This window comes from Haemaphysalis longicornis, unplaced genomic scaffold, assembly GCF_048455015.1.
Source record: "Haemaphysalis longicornis isolate Haplotype H1 unplaced genomic scaffold, Haemaphysalis longicornis Haplotype H1 scaffold_7, whole genome shotgun sequence".
Classification (NCBI taxonomy): Eukaryota; Metazoa; Arthropoda; class Arachnida; order Ixodida; family Ixodidae; genus Haemaphysalis; species Haemaphysalis longicornis.
Window position 1 is genome coordinate 1,638,533 of NW_027526422.1, and position 17,877 is coordinate 1,656,409.

At 51.8% G+C, this 17,877-nt stretch overlaps 1 protein-coding gene across 1 annotated transcript in view; it reads left to right on the forward strand.

The window, feature by feature from the left end:
- LOC144144290 (uncharacterized) overlaps positions 1 to 17,877 on the forward strand; it is a 216,761-nt gene that overhangs the window by 93,124 nt on the left and 105,760 nt on the right. Inside the window, exon 7 of the mRNA XM_077675655.1 lies at positions 11,907 to 12,248. Within this exon, the coding sequence (XP_077531781.1) occupies positions 11,907 to 12,248 (342 nt within the window). The remainder of the gene's footprint in view (positions 1 to 11,906; positions 12,249 to 17,877) is intronic.

The following is a 17,877-nucleotide window of genomic DNA, read 5'->3' on the forward strand; positions in this document are numbered from 1 at the left end:
GTGTGTTAAGGGCACTTCCAAAAACAGATGCGGCGTGGCAGAATGCTCGGAGCCAAGAAGAGCTATCCGGGGACGCGGTTCTGCGCGCTTCTAGACCGCTCTTACGGGCGTCGGCGACGGCAGCAGTATATCACCACTGTCGCCTCCGAATACGTCAGACGCAAGTGAAATCTATTGTCGCCTCGTATAGACTGGATACTGGTACAGTGAGAGGTTGGGTTTCGTTTTGTAGCGCGGACAACGAATGCGGCTTTGTTTCGAATATATATGTCGTATAAAAATACGATTCAGGGATGTTATTACCCAATACCTGACAATAACTCGTCTCTTATAGTAATGTAAGCCACGCGAAAATGTTAAGTATGTTCCGAGGCTGTGCGTCGTCAACTATGTGCCCACTCACGCCTTACAGGGACCACTGAGGAAGGCAATGAAACCCCGGAAAACGAATCGGGCACCCCTCCGTCTAACGACGACGGTGGTTGAACGCGAGGCTTTCTCTTCACGGATTCCTGGGTTGTCGTCTGAATGTGGACCGTGTTTCGACATGCATGTCCAGATGAACAAATCGGATGGACGGCCGCTTCACGACGCCCAGAGGGTTCCATTCCGGGCGCTGCAGCACTTTTTTTTTTTTTCGCTTCACCCACGACCACCCATCATGATCGTCAGAGAAGCTTCGCTTTCCTCCGCGGAGTTTTCGCGTTACAGTGAAAACACTAAGGCTTCGTCTTAATAAGTGGTGTTCAAGCCCGGAAGACACGGAATAGCTCGTACGGGAAGGAAAAAAAAAAACCAGAGCAGCTTCGGAAATGCTGAAGACCTTCGACTACATTTAAGCCAGGTATAACTCACCAGACCAACTAGATGCAAAATGCATTTCGACGTGGAGAGGAGGGGGGGGGGGGAGACGATGTGGATGCATAATTACAGTTGCGTACAAATGCGGAGCGAAATCAAGGAATGAACCTTTCAGCAGTTCCACACACAAGCTGCGCGTTCACTTGCCTTTTGTTTTCCTACTTCAGCGGACATCTGATTATTTTTTGAAGTATACAGGGTTGGCAGTTAACAAGCGATAAAAGGTGTCGTTAAGAGTCTGGTATCTGATAAGGCCCTCTGATTCCAGTTTGTTCTAGACTCTGCAGGCTCCCTTTGTCATACGACGATGTTTCGAAGAAGCGTTTAGTCATGGGCGCGGATTGCTCTACAAGCCCGTCTCCGGGCGGCTCGCGGAGGATATATGCAGCAGATGAATGTTGGCGAGCGCTTACCTCGCAACAAGGCGACCAAGCATAATTTTTTTGTCGTGTGCTGATTGCCGAGTATAATTTTGCATTATGCGTCGTACTTCTTTCGTAGAATTTTCGTAACATTCAGGCAACATTGGCTTGTCCAGGGCCGTGATCAATATCTGAGGCATGATATGGGCAAGTGTAAGTGGCGCGCTGTCAGGTATGAGTGCTCCGCTAGATTATATAAGCGCAGAAAACCGATTTACATCGTAGTGTATTTCCGTAGCATGGCCATCTGAGGGAACGCTGATTATAAAGACACTGTTAGAAAATTTCCGGGCAGTAGAATTAACAAGCAACACATATTTACAAGCAACGTGGAATTACAAGCAACGCATCGCAAAAGCTTTCGATATGGTGTGCCATAAACTACTTTTCAAGCTTAGCGAATTAAACATTGATCTAAATCTTTTCGCGTAGTTGGAGCAGTTTCTTCTTAACCGTGCACAGTTTGTAACGTGCAATAATCATGAATCTTCATTCAGTCCCGGTTTATCAGATGTACCTCAAGGTTCCGCTCTTCCTCCTCTTCTGCCATGTCTCATCTAACATACACTTATTTACTGATGATTGTGTTTTTTTTTCACGAGATAAAGGACACTAACGATACTAACGCATTGCAACATGATATTGATGCCATATCAGATTGGTGCATAAAGTGGCAAACGCAACTTAACACTACTAAATGCAAAGCTTTGCATGTTTATCGGTCGGCGTACTCCGCTGCTTGCTATCTCAATAAAGCCCCGCTCGAAACCGTTACATATCGGTACTTAAAGGAGCCATGAAGAGAAAACACAAGTTTGGTTCATTCAAAAGATTGTCTCGTTAGAATCATACTGACACCACTTTTAACGTAAACTTCGCTCAAATAAGCTACATAATTAGGAAAAACGGGAATGGTCATGCGACCCACCAGCTCATTTCCCGCAACAGAACCTATGTCGTCACATGAGCTAAGCTCTGCGATTGGCGGAGGCTGGCAGAAGCAGACGCAAATTAGGTAGAACTTACAAACTAGACGAACGAGCGATTTGCGCTTAAATTTAGGGCACATTCTTTACAAAGCAATAAGAATGATGGGACAAACAGTGGAAGTTACGAAAGCACCTGTAAACATAGAAGTACTGATGCGTTCTGCTGTTCGTACTGCGCACAGCATGCTTGGTTTAGCTGGTTTAGCTGCTGCAGCACTACGGGGCTTGGGGTTGTCTCAGACGACAGTGGCCGATTGACGCAAGCAACGGTGTCTTAATAAAAACTGACACATTGTACTTGCGATAGTTCTTAACTGATGCATTGCACTTGCGTATTTTTCCTCGCTTTTGTTTTTGTCTTTCGGCAAGAATTTCGGAATTACTTCGACCGGCTTCTTTCCTGCTATACCACGTTTGCGTCACTTTCTTCTCTTTCATTTCGTAATGAACTCGTCAGCAAGAAGACTGCCACACACCACAGCCTCCCTATAATCCGGGTTCTGCGCGGCTGGTGTGCACCTGTCTTTCGCATGTGCCACCACGTTCACGTGTCACGCATTATTCTACAACTTTTACTTTCCCTTTTCACAGTTTTGTGAATTTTCAAAACCGAGCCCAATCGCGCCTCAAAGCTCTCAATTGGGAGGCAAGTCACCCAATGGGCATGTGCTACGAAGAAAGGAATAGCAACAACCACAGCTTTTCAAATTTGTTTCTTCTATTTCACTTTGCTCTTCACAGCTCTTGCTCGACGAAGCTCTCCACAGTCGGTTTTTTTTTTTTTAGGGACTCCATACCTTCACCCTCCTTCTGGCGTCATGCTGTTTCTTTCGGTTTCAATCTTCGCTTAATTCATTGATTGATTGTAGGTTTTAGCGCGCCGACGCAACGCAGGCGATGAGGCACGCCGTAGTGAAGGTATCCAGATTAATTTTGACCACCTGGGGAACTTTAACGTGCCCCGAAATAGTACACACGGGCGCTTTTGCTTTTCGCATCCATCAGAAAATCTGCCGCCGCGGCCGGGAATCTTAACTTCACAAGGTTTGCCCAGGCGACAAAGACGCTAGACAAAACCCGTTGAAATGCGTTAGGATCACCTCCGATAATAGACACACGCCGTTGACTATATACTATCCTGCGAGTAAAGTTTTCACAAGAATGGTGTGACACGAAACGCCTCAAGAGAAACCATCTGCTGCGCTGACGATAAATGAAGCGCATGGTCATGCAACGCCACGTTGAATTGCTAGCAGACGATAACTGGAGCACGGCTACTAGATGGAAACGGTCTTTTCATCGAGCGGTCGCGACGTAAGCGTACGCTCTGGCTGCAGACGGATAAATGCATGGTACAACCTGCGGAAGCCATGACCGGCTAACCAAGGCCCCTATTCTCCACTGCATAAATTGCCGGCAATTCGCCATGTTTTTTTTTTTTTTTTTCGCGCTAGCACTACGTAAGCAATCAGTGACGTGCTGCACCTATAGCTATGACCAGGGGCGTTATTCTCGTAACTGCCCCTTCTGAAAACGTCCCTTTTGCGCCCCTTCCTCGTGACGTACTTCCGATTAAGCAGTGAGCGTTGGCATTAGGGGTCAATTCGTTTCACCTGCACCGTATGAACCAATTCAGGCGGTGCCGCACTTCGCCGTTCGTTTCAGCGGTGCAGCTCGCGGCACCTGAACCGCGCCGTTCGATTCACCGGTGGTGCCGACGGGTGCAGGACGGGTTCATGTCTTTGCCTGCACTCCCTGCCGAGGAGGTGCAGAAGCAGGCGAAAAATGTGCAGATCTGGTTCCGCCGATGGCGGAACCCGCTTTGCACCGCTGTGAACTGGTTCAAGAGGTGCAGGCTGAATCGAATAGACCCTATAGGTTTGCCACGCTTGCGTTACGTCACTTCCGGTTGTTTGCTTTTAGGCAATCAGGGCTTGCCAAAAGGGACGCGGAAGGGACAAAACTCCAGAATACCGCCCCAGAGCTCTTAGTTCAAGGCAGTTGCGAAACTCCGCCTCAAAAAACGGCCCGCACCTGGACCTCCCCTGCTTTGGATCGTGCGTACGGTGGTGCCACCGCGGCCACCGCACGCACTATCCGAAAAACACAAATTATTCAAACTGACAAATTTCAAACTGACAAATTATTCAAAGGTGCATAATTTATTTATTTTTTTTTCGTACTTTCCTAAGTTATTCATTGTTTATTTAAGCGTAGTTTTTTGTTGCGATAGTTTCTGCGTCTGAGCAACTGCCTCAACCGATTGGCGCTTGCGCGGCCACTGCAGCACAACAAAGGTCCCACCTGACGTACTAAATTTGCCGTTCTCGCTCGACCGACATCATACTGAATGCCAAAACTTATCCAATAGCGGATCAAGTGGCTCTAAATAATCCTTTAAAGCTTGCGTAAAGTCGTCGCAGCGAATTTTTAACTTTTTTTTTTTGCTGGCGGAAGAACGCAGATGACGCGCAGCAGACGACAATGCGAAGGTGACAACGCATCTTGTTGAACACAGACGCAATTTTTTACTTCTCTTGGTTCGAATGCATATAAAATACTTGCGTGGTTGAACACCTTGGGCGTCTTTGGCACTAAAAATTTACGTAAGCACCCAAATGCCATTTTTCGCCCAGCTCGTCGAGCGCCGAACCACGTTAATATTGTTTATTTAGTCACCAATAGATAGCGCCACTGTACGGGAAAATCCATAGCAGTGGACCAGTCGTGGGGTCACGTTTTGATGCATGGGGCCTATGGGAAGTTTCGCAACTCTTATATCAAGTAACTGTGGCTATGACGACATGCAGTGTAATTTGACAATACACTCAAAGATCGCAATCAAGGTACCAAATATTGCGCAAGAAAGATATAAAAACACTTGGCATATACTATAAAGATTAGACGGTAGCTGAGGCTGTCAAGAAAAACACATTTCTGCGGGTCAAAATTGGCGTCAACACCACAAGGCGATCCAGTAACGTTGATCCAAAAGTGAGCGAAAGGTGGATGTCGGGCTAAAGAACCTTACAAAATTTTAAGTGCGAATTATAAGCGACCCCAAACCTTCCACCGCCGGCGGCGGCGACGGCGTCCGCAGTCCTCCTCTCCCTAGCAACGGCGTGGAGCGGAGAGGAGCGTCGGTAGCAACGGCGCAGTGACGTCACTCACCACGTGACGACACGCCCCTCACCACTCCTCGCGGCGCGACGGCGTGCGCGCGCGCGTCCCTCTCCCTTCCCCGCGCCGTGACGTCACACACTCCTCCCCTCTCCCCGGCAGCTGCCGTGCGCCGCTGCGTGTCACTTTCCCTTCCCGCGCCGTGACGTCACGCACCCGCACCTCCTCTCCCCTCGCTCGGCTGCAGCTGCCGTGCGCCGCTGCGCGCGTCCCTCTCCCCTTGCGCTCGCCTCCTCTCTCAGCCACCTGGCTCGGTGCGCTCGGCGCGGCGTGCCCCCCTATATATGCAGCGATAAACTGCCAGACCTCCGTGGGTCGGCTCGCGCGCGCTCTCTCGCTAGTCTCCTGGCTCGCTCTGCTCCAGTTTAGACCGTTCGCTGGCTGGGCGCCTCTCAAGGCGATGTCAGAATTACTACGCCGTGTACTCTCGGCGCAAGAAATGCATTCGCACTTCCTCACGATTCCCTTCGGGGAGGTGGGGGCAATTTTTTTTACCGTATCTATTTATTTCTTTCAATCGCTTTTAGTAACATAGTTGGGCTCTCTGCTTCAATGCAAGCTTTGTTGCGTTATCACCTTCCCACGCCGCCACGCTATCGTCTGCTGCTACGTTACAAGTTTATGGCGTGATCACAGAAAAAGACGGGGGCGACCATCGCTTGTGTGACACATAAGAGCAGCAAAGTGCTACGCCTGATAACCGCGGACCGCACCGATGTCGCCGATTCACTCATTTGTCAAGCTCGACTTCAATCTTCACAAACGAGTCATTTTTCTTTTCTATTTTTTTTTTAGTTCGATCATGTGACCCAGCAGCTTACTAGGCCGAGTATGGACAAATGCCATGCATTGGGTTTTCTTTGTCATCGAGAGGCTCGTACTGCCCTCTTATGTTGCCGTTACGCCAAACAAATAATTTTATTGTAAAATATGCTACAGCGCGAAATAAAAAAAAGGACTCAGAATTACAATTTATTTTACAATGAACTACCAACTCGCCCAACAGTACACTTTGTTAAATAATTTTATTGTATTGCCAAGCATAAAAGCAATCTACGGCACGTTATTTGTATACTCCATGATCACGGAGCAAGAATAAAATAGGAGGGGAAACTGAGCTTCCTGGGGCAGCCTGATAACGTCACAAGCACTTGGCGAACGTCAAGTTTCCGGCATCTGGCGGCAAGCGAAGGAAGTGCGCGGTCATCGCCACGGCCGGCGCTCGTTCTGTTCGCGCTCGCCCAGTCCAACCTGGCCGCAGCATCGCGTCGGCATTTCGCCGGGCCGCCGAACCATTTCATGGCCGAAGCGAGTGTGTGTGCGCTCTTCTGCGCTTCCGTTTTCTGAAGAGCCCGCCTTCGCGAATATTTTCTGTCAAATTTAAACCGGCCGGTACGAGCGAATAAAAGCGGCATTTTCTTTTAATGCGTAAGCAATCTTGCGGGAGCACCAAGCCCAAAATACAAACATGTAAACGCAAAAAAATGTAAAAGCTGTGAACGCACGGCCTTATCTCGCGTGCGATGCGCTCGAAGCGAGTTGAGTGCACCGGCCAATTTATGACGCGCGCGCGCGCTACGTCCGAGATAAACGCGCGTTCCGTCACCGCGTCACGCAGCTGCTCGAGCGCATAGCGATTCGCGCCTTTTGGCGAATGCTGCAAACAGCAGTATTGCTTTTAATACTTTCAACCAGGTGCCGCTGTCAAATTGTTCGCCGCCGCAGCTGCGGAGCTCCGTAGGTCGCCGTTGTTATAATTGTGACATTATCTGGTCGCTCGATCGCGCCGGCCTCAATGGGCGTTTCCTCTCCTGCATATTCTTGCTCCGTGTCTTGCTGCAGTGGTGGAAAACGTTGAGTTGAACAGGCCAAGTTGGTGGTACGTCCCACTTCTGTTACAGGGAGGTGCTTCAGGGGGTGATTTTTGACTTGGAAACAGCCTAAACTATTATTTCTTTATAGACAACATGCTTTAAACCGCGCGTCATGCGAAACTGCGCCTGCTGCAAATTTCCGGACATTTCGTGGCGCCGAAAGCCGGGGCAATTTTTTGCCCTATTTTGCGACAAAAACAGCTGCCATTTTCAAGCTCTTACGTAACACTACGTCACTTTTACGCAGGCTGAAGTTGCCGATGTGTGACGGAATTGTTCGTGCCAACTGTTTAAATTACGTCACTCCTTCTCAGCCAATCACAAAGAGGGTGTGTATTACAAGCAGTATTGTTGTTTGATAACAAAGACAGGCTTACGTTGTCATGTCCGGCGCATTTAGTCTAGTTTTCCATTACCGGCCAAGAATTATGCGCTTTCAGTAAAGAGAAATAAGGCAAACTTTAGAACTGGCGTCTGTAAACGTCATGAAACGTCAAAATGACGACAGCACACACAACCGCTTTGTCAACCGGAAGCACGTCACCAAAATTGAAACCCAATAAAAAAAGATTTCCGGCAAATTGCCGGCAAACATGGCGAATTTCCGGCAATTTGTGCAGTCGAGAATAGGGTCCCAACTAAAAAAAGGCGAAAAACTTGCCTGCACTAATCCTATTGCGCACACACTGGCTGACTGTCGACTGGGGGGGATCGCTGGTGCGGTCGCTACCAACGCTTGCATGGAAGGTGTCTGTCGCGTAAAACCGCAGCACACGCTACACTTGCCCGTCGGCAGTCATGGAGCGAAAGCCGCCTCAAAGTCGTCGCAAAGGGGGTCGGGCGTCAGATGGCTGCAGAGCGAATACATAGCACTTTAGAGAGACAAAAAAGGGCTTTAAATTCCTCCTCCGCTAAGGAACAAAACTTAAACATGAAACATGAAAAAAAAAAAAACTCTGTCGGGATATATATATATATATACCTGCTATGCTGACCGTGAACAATGAACCACACCGCTGCAGCCGCCAACACGAGCGTCACGAGTTCCAACTCGGCCGTGCAATATCTATCCCCAGTTTGATCCGAGTTCTCGCGTCAATCACACACCCAGCCCATTCGGGGACGCGGCGTAGCGACCGAAGCCCCACCCAACCAAGTCTGCCATGGCGTCCACTTCGCCAATGGGGTAGTTGTCGCAGCCACGAAGTTACTTGCATTTGATTCTCCGGTAATAAAAATTAGCAGTCCAATTCGTTCTAGTCCGAATGATAGGAGCGACCATACTGACAAGATTTTCCCACGGCAGCCATATTCATGCACAGCAAAAACAATCGACGACAGGTGACTTACCTTCAACGTCTAAAACGCATTCGTAAAAAGTTGAAACACGCGCATGACACGCTAAATTGGGGCGATGTCTGATACTACGCCCGTCGTCCGCACGTAAACAAAGCCGGTCACGTTTGACAGTCGGGAGAAGGGCGCGTTCGTTTCGCTGCAGTGAACTGCTTCGCTTACGTGCTTCGGGCTGGCGCTGAGCTGCACTGACGCCACCTTCAAACCACGGAGCAAACACATTTCAGTGGAATAATAGAACACCGAGAAAATCGGAACCACCCAACGCCGATTTTACAGGGTGGAGCTTTAAAGGAGTACTGACACGAAATTTTTATGTTACGTTTTTTTCGCTGCTATGCGTGCCTACCAGCCCACTAATCATAGAATGACAGATTAGACGGTCGAGCGCAGCGTAAACATTCATTTACGGCGTCGTTTATTTGTGCCAGTTTCGGTTTCGACAAAAAAGCGCCGAGCGGCCGCCATGACGGCATGTATCACATGGCGTCACCATTGTTGCCGTATCGCTGCCTCTCTGGAAGCGCGCGCGAGCGAGCGCACGCGCGCGCCCAGACCGGCCGAGGTCTTCGCCGTCCCCACAGGCCCGGGCAGCATGACGTCAGTCCCAGAACCATGACGTGTACACACGCCCGAGCAGCGCGCGCCAACCACAGCCAGCGCGTCGGCTTCGTCACGGGTGCCCCGACGTCGGCAGTTTGGGGCACGTAGCAGATGATGTCACGTCGGCCCGCTCTGGGCTTTCTCGTGCGGGTGAAGATTAAAATGGATTTTAAATATGTTTCGCTGAACGGTTGCTGTTGAAACTTGCTGGAAGATATCTCCTGATAAAAAGGAAGCGTTTTACATAGTTATCTCAGCTTTGAAATTTCGTGTCAGTACTCCTTTAAAGGAAGGCTGGGGCCAGGCCGGAGTTTTAAAAGGAATACCTGGGTTACCTATTTTGCAAAACGGAGTGCATATTGCAACTCGATTCTAGACGGCGCTGTACGTGGATGTTCGTGCAAGCCGTGGTCTTTCAACGTGAGGGGCCTCAACTGGGCGCACTGATAAGGCCAAGCGTGCTCCGCGCGATTACGCCGGTGTCGCTTGGGGTTTATCGGATGCTGTACTATCACTACTTTGTTAACTCGAGCAGCTGTAAACTCGGGACCGAGATATCTCGGGCCTTCTGGAATAGCGTCCTAAATCGTTAGAACTAGTCCAAAACAACGCCGCCCGCTTCATCCTTCAGAAGTACAGCAGAGCAGCTAGCGTTACATCCACGAGAAATTCCTTCCGCTTACCTCATCTGGCTACTCGTCGTAAATACAATCGGCTCTGCTTGTTTCATAAAATTTACTACCGCAATTTTTTTTTGCGCACAGCCCTCATTCCCCCACCTTCGTATGTTTCGTCCCGCACTGATCACTCACAAAGTAGGCATTATGACTTGCCTAACTAACACGTGCTTCCAATCATTCATTCTTCGCACACCGAACGAATGGAACCACCTTCCCGGACGAATTGCTGGCATCCAAGACAGCCAACGCTTCCGCACTGCATTATCAACGATGATATGCAGGGTGTCAGTGAACCTGTACTGTTGTTGTTGCTGCTGCACTTGTTTCATTTTTTTTGTATTGCTCCTCCTCCCACCACATGAGTCCCCACTCCCCTACGTAATGCCCTTCGCCTTGAGGGTAAAATAAATAAATAAATATGCTGGCTTCGCAACGCCGGCGACACAAACCTGGCGCTGGTACAGACCGAGTGTACCACACCATGATCGCGTCAGAAACATTTATTTGCACTCTCGAAAATACACCACATTCGCAAACGCAGTGACTGCTCGACATGAAGATTCTGCTGAAATTCGAAGAATTATCTACTAATGCGTAGCATTCTCATGCTACTTGACTGTAATGAGAGTTTTTGTAGTCAATTTTTTGTATTTTCTAAATCCTGTCCGACCAATTATCTCCATTTACACTATCATAACGATTGCAAGTGGAACTTTCGTGAAATCTGCATCATTGTGGAAATGCCGTGGTCTATACATTTTGACATTTTCCGCAATTTTAAATAATTTTCGTATTTTTTTACTTTTTGAAAATTTCTGCCGACCAATCTCAATTTACGTTATTATTGGAACTTTCGCGAAATGTGCATTGTTGAAGAAATGCAGGGCGTTACACGGTTCGCCAGTTTCCCTAATTATTTTATAGATTTTCAATTTTTTAGTTTTTCCAAATTTCGTTCTACCGGCACTGCCGCGCACCTGTCCAGTCCCTGCCGCACCTACTCTTCGAGTATCCCGAGTATGCGGCAGGGAGGCCGGAACTGCTGGCCGCCCTGGGGGGAAGGGCTCGGCCGCTGGACTAGCTGCTATGGCCGCCGCGCAACACCAGGGAGAGGGACAGCGTCCACGTGGCGCTGGGCGGCTACCTGCAGGCCTCAGGGCTCCGCCTGGCACTTGACTCCCTGTCCCAGTGACTGTGCGGACTTTTCCGTTTTTTTTTTTGGGGGGGGGGGGGACCAGACTTTGTGTGCATGTGTGAGTGTGTGTTAACTTGTAAATATGCCCCTCTCTCCCCTGTGTTCTGTAAATATGTCACCTCTATCATCTGTCTTTCCTCTCTCTGAATCTGTCATCTTCTGCCCCAACTCCCACACCAGTAGGCGTTCCGGTGTCCACCCCTAGGTGTGACAATTTACGCCTGCTGGTGGTCTTTCCTTTCCGTTTTCTTGACAATAAATTCATTCATTCATTCATTATCTCCATTTACGCTATCATAAAGATTACAGGTGGAACTTTCGCGAAATCTGCATTATTCTGGAAATGTCATGCGTTATACGTTTTGCCATTTTCCGTAATTATTTTATGTATATATTTCTTTCAAAATTTCGGGAGAGCAGTTACCTCTATTTGCGCCATTATAGCGATTACAGGGTGAACTGTCGCGATATCTGCATTTTTGTGGAACAGTGGAGCGTTACACGTTCCTGGCAGGGGGGGGGGGGGGGGGTACTCGGCAAATAATGCTGCGCATTAATACGCATTTCGAACGCATACAAACCGTAAATCTCAGTCGTGAGCGTGCCGCAAAAGCAGCGGAGACAGTGGGGACTGAGCCGTGACCGACCGCGGCCGCTTTCAAAACGCACTGCCGGGGGTATTTCTGTGGCGCTCTCTGGCGGCCCCACAGCAGTGCCTGACCACAGGCCCTCCTCTGGTGCCGCAGGCTCCCAGACGGACAGCGGCAACCGGAGCCCCTGCAGTGCGGCCGTCCCGAGGCCGGCTTCGGGAGGCGAGCGGCGAGGCACGGTGCGCGTCAACATGGACGGCGTGCCCGTGTTCTTGGCGAGCAAGCCGCCGCCGTGGCCGGCCGCCGCCGTCCCCGCCGAGCAGCCAGGCAGCGCGTCGGCCAAGAGGAACGCTGAAGCAGCGCGAGACCGCAAGATCTCCATCTACGAGCGCGGGAAGACGCGCAGGCCCGGCGACGAGGAGCAGCTCACCACCGACGCCCACGTGCACGCGCCGTCCAAGAAGGGCTCCATCTTCGGCGGAATTCGCGACTTCATCAGTGAGCCGCGGGAAAGGCGCTGGCTGGAAACGCCCACGCAGTGCCGCCACGACACTTGCCATGCCCTGCTGCTGTCAACGCGCAGGCCGTGTTTTTTCTAATGTTTTCTAATTCTCTAATAGAGAGCTAAAACTCTCTAATAGAGAGTTTTAGCAGTCCGTCTGTTCTATCGTGCACGTAGTTACCGTATTGACCGGGTCCCGTCTGGACACTCGGGCATTCGTCATGGTAGGGGGATTAGTTGCTCGGGCCTGCCTTCGCCATGGCCGCGCCTCCCCGCCCTTCCTCCTCGCCCTTCCGCGCGCGAAGGCGAAGGCGCAGACGGGCCCCTGTCAACCCGGTAACAACGTACACGTCGAAATGGACTGACTGCTAAAACTCTCTATTTGCGTGTTTTAGCACCCCGTATGCTCCGTCTGTTCCGTGGTTACCGCGTTGACCGTGACCCGTCTTGGCACTCGCGCATTCGTTTCTGTCTGGGATTAGTTCCGCGGCCGGCCCTCGCCATGCCCGCGCATTCGTTATGGTGGGTTGCGCCCTCCTCGAAGTGCCTACGCGTGCAAGCGCAGTCGAGTTCCACCCGCTGCGGTGGCTCGGTGGCTAAGGCGTTGCGCTGCTGAGCACGAGGTCGCGGGTTCGATTCCTGGCCGCGGCGGCCGCTTTTCTGATGGAGGCGAAAAGCAAAAACGCCCGTGTGTACGAGATTTCGGCGCACGATAAAGATCCCCAGGTGGTCAAAATTAATCCGGGGCCCTCCACTACGGCGCGCCTCATCGCCTGCGTTGCGTCGGTGCGTTAAACCCCACAATCAATCAATCAAAGCGCAGTCGAGTTCCGGTCAGCACGCTAACCACGGAACAGACGGAGCATACGGAGTGCTAAAACACTCCATTGTAGCTGCCATTCAAGCACTTTAGGGTAGTCCACAGCCTCTACGACGCTTATTTGCTTGAAAAGAAGCGCGCTATACATAGTTTTCGTGGAACGTCACGTCCGCGTTTTTAGATGCGACGCTGAGAGGAGCATCTCTTACCGGCGGCCCTGTCCTGCGTCCGTCGTCGTCGTCCGCGTCCGCACAGCTGCGTCTCTCCTCCGCTCACCCCCTCTCCTCTCTCCGATAGCGAACACTCTCGCCCAACATTTGCGGGCGCATGGCGCAGCGCACTCTCACACCGCCGGTGGGCGGCGCTGCGCGCTGTGCGCATGTGCAGTACTCTCTCTCTCCGCGGTCTCCTCTCCTTCGGGTGCGCTGCGCATATAAGCCGAGTGCCGCGCTCCGGCCGGTCTCTCAGTCGACGGTCGCGCGCGCTTGCGCTTGCGCTTGCTCTCTCGCAGTACCGACGATTGCTTGATGCGACGGCTCGTTGAGTGAGTGGCCCGCATCCCCTCGCGTGGAACCCAACGATGTGATAGAAACGCAATTCACGTTCAGTACGCGTTTCACGCAATTCGACTAATCGACCCAACGGAACCCCCTTCAGCGTCGCATCACACCAGGGTTCCCGCGAGGTGAGGTGGGCGTAATTTTTTTTTTATTGGCGCCTATGTAGCAGTTTTTGCAATTCAGTGGGATGCTGTGCACATCTTGAGATCTGCACTCAACGTAGGGCCGGGCGTGATTCTTTTCGCAGGTCTTGGCTGAACTGGGCTTGTAATTAACTTTTCTGCACAGGCGTAAAAGATTGCCCGGCGCTGTGAAAACGACGCGAACGCCAGCTCTTCCAACTACTTTCGTAATATTGTGTACATACCTTACGTGTAAGACTTGCGCCCGTATGCAATAGATCATTTGGTTGTTAGTAAGCGCTTTTGAAAACGGGACGAAGCGTATCCGCTTCGTCCCGTTCACTGCGCTGCCCCCTACCCGTCGGCTCAAGCTTCAAGAAGGAAGGAACGGCTGTAATGACTCGCTGACTGTAGGGAAACACCGGCGACAGCAACTTGCTAACGGGGACGGGTGCCAGCGATTGGGTTCTAGTGAAGACAGTAGCTGAGTGAGTTCACGAGCAGCGGTAGTGGTCGCCGTTACTTCAAGGCTGCAGAACGGTGGCAGAGAGGAGAGCCGGTAGGCGACCGGCGCTACTGCGCGTGCGCAGAGGAGTAAAAGCTGGTTGTGCGCATGCGCGGTATCGGGGTCGGTTCTCTACTCTGCATTATTCCTCTAATATGTTGAAGAACACTACCGGGTTTCCTTCGCATCAAGCCAGTGTACCGCTCTTTTCTTTCTTCCAGTTTAGTTGCTTCCTTCTCGTACATCATATAAATACCTGTTTCGAAAACTCTTGGATGAATACAAAATATGCATTAGCCAACTATTTACTAGCTTCAGTGCAAGATGTCAATCTTACGCTAGACACAGCATAACGTCGCAATATGGGCATAAAGAAACACATTTTATAGCATTTAGGCTGTAATCCCTAGAAACTTTCCGGCTAGTTTGTTGCAACTACGTAAATTTTCTGATTGGATGAAAACGAACGCGCCGGAAAATTGGCAAATTCCAAGGACCCCGACAATTTCAAGGTTGGTCCGACCGACTCGATATTTTTCCATTTACTGTAGGGAATCGGTCCGGAACGTTTCCTTTGATTCGTTCCGGTTCGGTTCAAGTTACAAAATGGCAGAAATTAAGCGAGTTTGGTTCGGTTCCGCGTCCGGGCAGAAATTCAGTTTCGGTTTTTGGTTTGGTTTCTTAAGCGTTTTCTAAGTGTTTTAGGGGCGAAGCCCCATAGAGGCTAAACTTCTTAGGGCTGCAGGGGCTGTCGGCGTCTCATGTAGTCGTCTCATGTCACCATCGATGTAGTGACGGCACTAAAACACCGGGAAAATCGTTCTCGCCTCGCGCTAGAACGTAACGCGTTCTAAAAAAACACACCACGGGACTATCGCTTTTGAACGCCTCGCGCTAGGACACTTCGGGCTTCAAAGACACGAGAATTTTACAGCAAAGCTGTATACCTCTACCCCCCCCCCCCCCCCCAAACGGTTTTATCTCCGTTGGCAAAAACGCCAAGGCGCCAGGAATAAACTTATAAACTGCATGCTTCGCCCCTCCCCAGGTTTCACGTTAGTGGGAATGGCCCGGGTTTTTTGTTTGTTTGTTTTGTTTTGTACCAAACAATTGGGCAGGAACAAGTCAACGTGCAATAATGTATGCGGGGACTGTGGCTGGGCTCGTGTGTGGGAATATACTGGCGCAGCCTTCACTATAGTGCTGGAGAAACAGCAGAGCTCGGGGTCGGCCAGCTTCTGCCCACAGATCCCACGAGAGAGGAAGCAAAAAGCGCGAGTCTTATGCGCGTTCCCTGTACGGCGAGCGGCAACCCAAGACTGCCACCCTCGACATTAACGGCCGCCAAGACGTCGGGACCGCCGACCGAATCAAGCGGCCGCTTGCGTCGCCTCCCTCTGACCCACCCAGGGTTTCCCCGTCTCAACGACCTCGCGCCGGAATTCCCCAGCTCAACCGAAAAAACGTCACGTGGGCAGCACAAAGGCCTCCGGACGGGAGGAGCCGTGTAGCGGCCGGTGCTCCACGGGTCCGCCACGCCGAAGACGACAACGACGATTGCGGGAGCTCCTCACATAGCGGAAGCCCACGTGCAAGCCTGGACGACGCCGGCCGCTCCTCACCAGACGCACGCGTGCACACACACACTGTCGTTGAGTTCAGGCTGCCTTTGCGGAGCGGTTGCTGCAGGTTGAGTTCAATTACCGGCGCACTATGGTCCACCACTCGCTCAGGCGTTTCTTGGTCACCGTCACCAAGGCCCCCGTGGTTTGCTGTTCCGAGCCGCCGTGAGAGGGGCTGTTCTCCAGTGGCTCAAATCCTAGGAGCTGCGGGAGCGTAGCGCCCTCTGCCAGCGGGGTGAACAGGTTTCGGCAGCAACGCACGACGTGTTCTGTGGTCTCAGCCTCCTCCCCGCAGGCCCGGCAGAGCGTGCTCGTCACTGATGCGTCGAACCGGCTCCGATATTCCAGTGTACGCAGCGCGCCGGCCCGCGCCTCGAAGAGGAGGGCGCTGCCCGTACTGTTGTCGTACAGCCGTTCAACTTTTATGTCCGGTTTGCATCGTCGGTACAGCTGGAGAGTGTCTTTTTTCTCCATCGCCTTTCTCCAGCTTTCCTGTTCCTGCTGTTGTACCTGGGCCCCAACCAGCCTGGCCCACCCGCGTGCAGTGTCTGCACGTACTTCGTTCGCGAAGAAGCCAAACTTATTTCGCAGGTGTTGCACTCGTTTGGTCCAGGCCGTGCGTATGCATTTCTGGTGCACGTACGCAAAGACCCGGCGTGCCCAACGGTGTGGCGCCATTAGGCGGAGCCTGCCATCGTAGGCCAGCTTGCTGTGAGCCTCTCGCGCCTCAAATGTAGACCAACCCAGCTCCCTCTGGATGGCTTCGTTGGCTACGCGCCCGTGGCAGCCGGGGGCCAGGCGCCCGACAGCGCGCTGGCCGCGCTCCAGCCACTCGCGTGTTGGAGACGTCAGGCAAATCACAGCGTTGGCGAAAGTAAGCGCCGGGACGTGCACTGACTTCCATAGCTCCCGCACCATGAGGAAACGATTAAATCCCCACAGGCACCGTCGGCGTAGGACGGTGCTGGCTCTCTTGGACGCTTGCCTCAGGTGGTCCTCATGGGCTGTGAGGTACTTCGCTTCCGTACTAAGGTGTACCCCTAAGTACCGGTATTTGGTATGCTGTACGATTGGATCCCCACAAGGCAACCGTATTGCCGGTTCTGCGTCCTTGTCGCCCGCGAAGCACAACACTGCTGATTTATTCGCGTTGAAGCAGAGCCCCAGCCTTGCGAGCGTGTCCGCGCAGATGTCCACCAGTCTCTGGAGCTCCTCCGAGGTGCTCGCCAGCAGCACAATATCATCCGCAAAGACGAGACCGGGGAGGAAACACTGGCTCTTCAGTCCCTCGGTAGAATACTCCAGTCTGAAACCGAGGTCAGCCTGCAGGAGGTTGCGTTCCAGCGGTGCCGTGTAGAGCATGTATAGGAGTGGTGAGAGTGGGCATCCTTGTTTCAGACCCTTCTGGACCGGTACCTCGTCTGACACAGCACCATTCACTGTTGCTACTACAGTGTTGTTAGTATACAGGCGGTGCAGGACATCTACCCACGTAGGTGGCATTTCAAGGGCCTGGAGGGAGCGCAGCAGTGTGTCGTGGGGCACATTGTCATATGCCTTTGACACGTCGAGGAAGCAGCTCATGAGCTCACGTCCCTCGCTTCGCGCGATTTCGATGCACTGTGTGAGGACAAACAGGTTGTCTTCAAGCCTGCGGTCATGCCGGAAGCCGTTTTGCAGTTCGCTCAGGTGTTTGCCAGTCTCCGCCCAGGCAACCATCCATGCCTTTAGGACTTGAGCAAACACCCTGTACAGTACACTGGTGATGGTCAGTGGACGGTGGTCACTCAGTAGCCCTTTGTCCCCGCCTTTCTTAGGGGTCAAAATTACCCTGCCTCGGGTCCAGTCTGCTGGTATTGGCTGGCCAGCGAGTATGCCACTATAGATATCGGCCAGCTGCTCTCTTGCCTGGTCTCCGAGGATCTTCACGATGCCGGCTGGGATTCCGTCGAGGCCTTGGGCTGTGCGTGGGCTGATGTGGCTGAGTGCCTTGTCC